At 40.2% G+C, this 3853-nt stretch overlaps 1 protein-coding gene across 1 annotated transcript in view; it reads right to left on the bottom strand.

The window, feature by feature from the left end:
• LOC106877328 (dynein axonemal heavy chain 2) overlaps positions 1 to 3853 on the bottom strand; it is a 141464-nt gene that overhangs the window by 90815 nt on the left and 46796 nt on the right. Inside the window, exons 29-32 of the mRNA XM_052976818.1 lie at positions 3679 to 3777; positions 2779 to 2904; positions 1823 to 1933; positions 1104 to 1292 (exon numbers count right to left, since the gene is read on the bottom strand). Coding sequence (XP_052832778.1) covers positions 1104 to 1292; positions 1823 to 1933; positions 2779 to 2904; positions 3679 to 3777 — 525 coding nt within the window. The remainder of the gene's footprint in view (positions 1 to 1103; positions 1293 to 1822; positions 1934 to 2778; positions 2905 to 3678; positions 3778 to 3853) is intronic.

The following is a 3853-nucleotide window of genomic DNA, read 5'->3' as shown; positions in this document are numbered from 1 at the left end:
AGACAAGAGAGAAACTAGTGTGTGAGAGAAAGTGCATGAGAGGAGAGAGAAGTGTGTGTTGGTTTGGCGGACGATACAGTCATTCAGCTCCTGCAACAGATGGGAGCAGTAGAATAAGAACCAGAGAGAGAGAGAGAGAGAGAGAGGGGAGAGATAGATAGATAGAGAGAGAGAGGGAGGGAGAGAGAGTGTACATGAGACAAGAGAGAAACTAGTGTGTGAGAGAAAGTGCATGAGAGGAGAGAGAAGTGTGTGTATGCATGTGTGTGTGAGAGAGAGGAGGAGAGTGTGCGTGGGAGAAGAGAGAGAGGCAAGTGTGTGTGTGGGAGAGTAAGGTAAGTCAGCGTGTGAGAGAGAGAAAGAGAGATAGTGAGAGGGAGTGTGCATGGGAGAAGAGAATGAGAGTAAAAGAAAGAGTGAGACAAATGTGTGTGTGAGAGACAAGTGAGTGAGAGTGTGCATGTGTGAAGAGAGAGATGTGTGAGTGCGTGAGAGAGAGAGAGAGAGAGAAAGATATGCAGAATGAGAGAGAAGGCAAAAGAGGGAGGAGGAGGAGAGAATGAAGTGATGCAGTGTGGAGAAAGGGACTGAGCTGATGGCACAGTGGACATTGATGTAATTAATATTCCTCTTGAACAGTTACAAGAAGAAGAAGAAGCAGAAGAAGAGGAGGATGACGAAGAAGAGGAGGACGACGACAAAGAAGAGGAGGAGGACGACGAAGAAGAGGACGATGAAGAAGAGGAAGACGGAGAAGAAGAAGTGGAGGACGCCGAAGAAGAAGAAAAAGAAGAGGATGACGCCGAAGAAGAAGAAGAGGAGGACGACGAAGAAGAAGAAGAGGAGGATGACGAAGAAGAAGAGGAGGACGATGAAGAAGAAGAAGAAGAAGAGGAGGACGACGAAGAAGAAGAGGATGATGACGAAGAAGAAGAGGAGGATGACGAAGAAGAAGAAGAAGAAGAAGAGGAGGACGACGAAGAAGAAGAGGATGATGACGAAGAAGAAGAGGAGGACGATGAAGAAGAAGAAGAAGAGGAGGACGACGAAGAAGAAGAAGAGGACGCCGCCGCCGACAACAAAGAAGAAGAAATACACTAGACCTTGTCCCAGTAGAGTCTTAACTGACTTATCCATTCAAAAGCATTGGCATCGTTGCAGCCAGTCTTGAGGAGTTTCTCAATGATGTCACGACTATGGACTTCAATGGTTATCAGAGACACCAGCTTCATCCGCTGGTAGCCTTTGTCTGGTTTCCTGGCTAATTCTGCATACTTGTTTAGCATGACCACCTGAAGCGAAGCAACAACAACAACAAAAACATCATCATCAAATAGAATCAAGAGAGAGGCTTTATATGGTCGCTCAATCGGCTAGAAATAGAAGCCTTTAGTCGAGAAAATCGACCCCAGGACTTGTTCTTTGTAAGCCTAGTACTTATTCTGTCGGTCTCTTTTGCTGAACCGCTAAGTTACGGGGACGTGAACACATCAGCATCGGTTGTCAAGCGATGCTGGGGGGACAAACACAGACACACAAATATACACATGCACATATCTATCTAATCTATCTATATATATATAATAACCAAGAATTTGGAGGAAGTTCATAGAATAACTATTGCTATTTATGAAGACTTTGGAACACAAAGAAAGGTTCTTTTGCAATAAAATTATGATGGAAGCTTCTCAATTTAATGAGCAACGTTTTAAAATGAGAGGTTTTGAACCAAACAATTAGAGGTGGTCTGAAATGGGTTGTCTAAAATAGTTGGGTTAGTTATTAAAGGAAGGTGAAATAACTGCATAACAAAATCTTTAACCTGTTTCTTCTTGAGCATTTTCAAAGCTTTCTTGTCTCCACGTTCCTTGACCTTCAAGAGAGCTTTCGTCACATCGCCAGTCCACTGGATCTGACTGGCCACTATGGTCATCTGTAGCCAATACAACAATTTATAAAAAAACATTAGCCCTAACATATAAAAGAGTAACAGTCTGGTGTACTTTGGAGCTGAATACGTAAATATATTGTGACGAATGAGGAAAAACAAGAAAAAAAACACAAGAGGGGCAAGATTCCACAAAAGGTGTTATTAGGAAGAATGCTTGAAAGGAAATGGAAAAGTATCTGTGGCCTATATAGGGTAGCAATATTGGTGTAGTAGGGTACCTGTGGTCAATATTGGTGCAGTAGGGTACCTGTGGTCAATATTGGTGTAGCAGGGTACATGTGGCTAATTTTGGTGCATCAGGGTATCCACAGCCAATATTGGTGTTGTAGGGTACCTGTGGCCATTATTGGTGTAGTGGGGTGCATGTGGCTAATTTTAGCACAGCAAGGTATCAACAGACAATATTGGTGTAGTAGGGTACCTGTGGCTAATATTGGTGTAGTAGGGTACCTGTGGTCAATATTGGTGTAGCAGGGTACATGTGGCTAATTTTGGTGCAGCAAGATATCAACAGACAATATTGGTGTAGTAGGGTACCTGTGGTTAATATTGGTGTAGCAGGGTACCTGTGGCCAATATTAGTGTAGCAGGGTACATGTGGCTAATTTTAGCACAGCAAGGTATCAACAGACAAAATCCTTTCTGTGTACTTTCAGTACTAAATAACCATAACCCAAGACTGGTCAGCAGCGTCGGGGGTTGGAGATCCATGCTATATTCTTGGACTTGTATGCCAGGAAATACAGTAACATAAAACAAGCATAATATAGGTGTGTGTGAGTGTGTGTTGTGTGAGACATAATAAACTGGAATTGTTTTGTTCTTACTTGTCCGCAATAGTCTCTAATCCATTTGTCTCGTTTATTTAGTTGTTTCTTCAAGGCATTCCGGGTGGTAATTAAGACTTCTTTTAATGTATACCTCATCGTTTTTTCTATGTCGCTGAGCCAAGCCTGTCGATGATGAAAGAATGGAAACCATAGGAAAACCGTAGAATATAAAGGATGGTTTCAAAAACAAAATATACCAAACAAACTACAGTTTAATTAACCATTTTAATTAACCATTTAGCATCAAAATTGGTCGTATTCGCTCCAACTATTTAACCAGATTTATGTTCAAACTGGTCAGATCCTGATTTTCACACTTATCCTACAATGTCATTCTCAAAATAAACAATCATGTCATTGAAATTTCGAAGCTTTGAGATAATGCATAATTAATTCAAAACAATGTGAAGAAATAAGTATTATCTTTAACAGAGCAATCTGAATGCTAAAGGGTTAACAGCCATATCTAGCCCAAATATTCTAGCTGTTTTATGTTCAAACTATCCAGATCTGACCTCTCAAACCTACTCTACAATGTCATTCTAAAATAAACAAAGTACTGAATTCTCAAAGCTACAAGATAATCCAGGATTAATTCAAAACAATATGACTGAATGAACATTACATTTTGGCAGTAATCTGAATGGTAAAGGGCTAAATCAGCCATATCTAACCAAAATATTCTCTCTATTTAATGTCCAAACTAGCCGGATCTGACCTCTCACACCCACCCTACAATATCATTCTAAAAATAATCACAGTATTGAAATCTCGAAACTAAAAGATAATGCAGGATTAATTCAAAACAATATGAATGAATAAGCATTACATTTATATATATATATATATATATATATATACACACACACATATATATATATGTAAATTAGCACATACCTCAACTGGCCCTTCAATTACGGTTCCTTGGGGTTTGAATTCGACACATTCTCCTTCAGAAGAATTCATAGCAACAGCTTCATATCTTTGTGAACTTGGCTGAAAATATATCAGAAAGACAAATCTGTTATCTGTGTCCATATTGGGAGGTGGCTGTAGATTTACCAGGGGTGGG

Source organism: Octopus bimaculoides, chromosome 25 (genome assembly GCF_001194135.2).
Source record: "Octopus bimaculoides isolate UCB-OBI-ISO-001 chromosome 25, ASM119413v2, whole genome shotgun sequence".
NCBI classification, from domain to species: Eukaryota; Metazoa; Mollusca; class Cephalopoda; order Octopoda; family Octopodidae; genus Octopus; species Octopus bimaculoides.
Note: the sequence above shows the minus strand (reverse complement) of the source record. Positions and strands in the feature narration are given on the sequence as shown.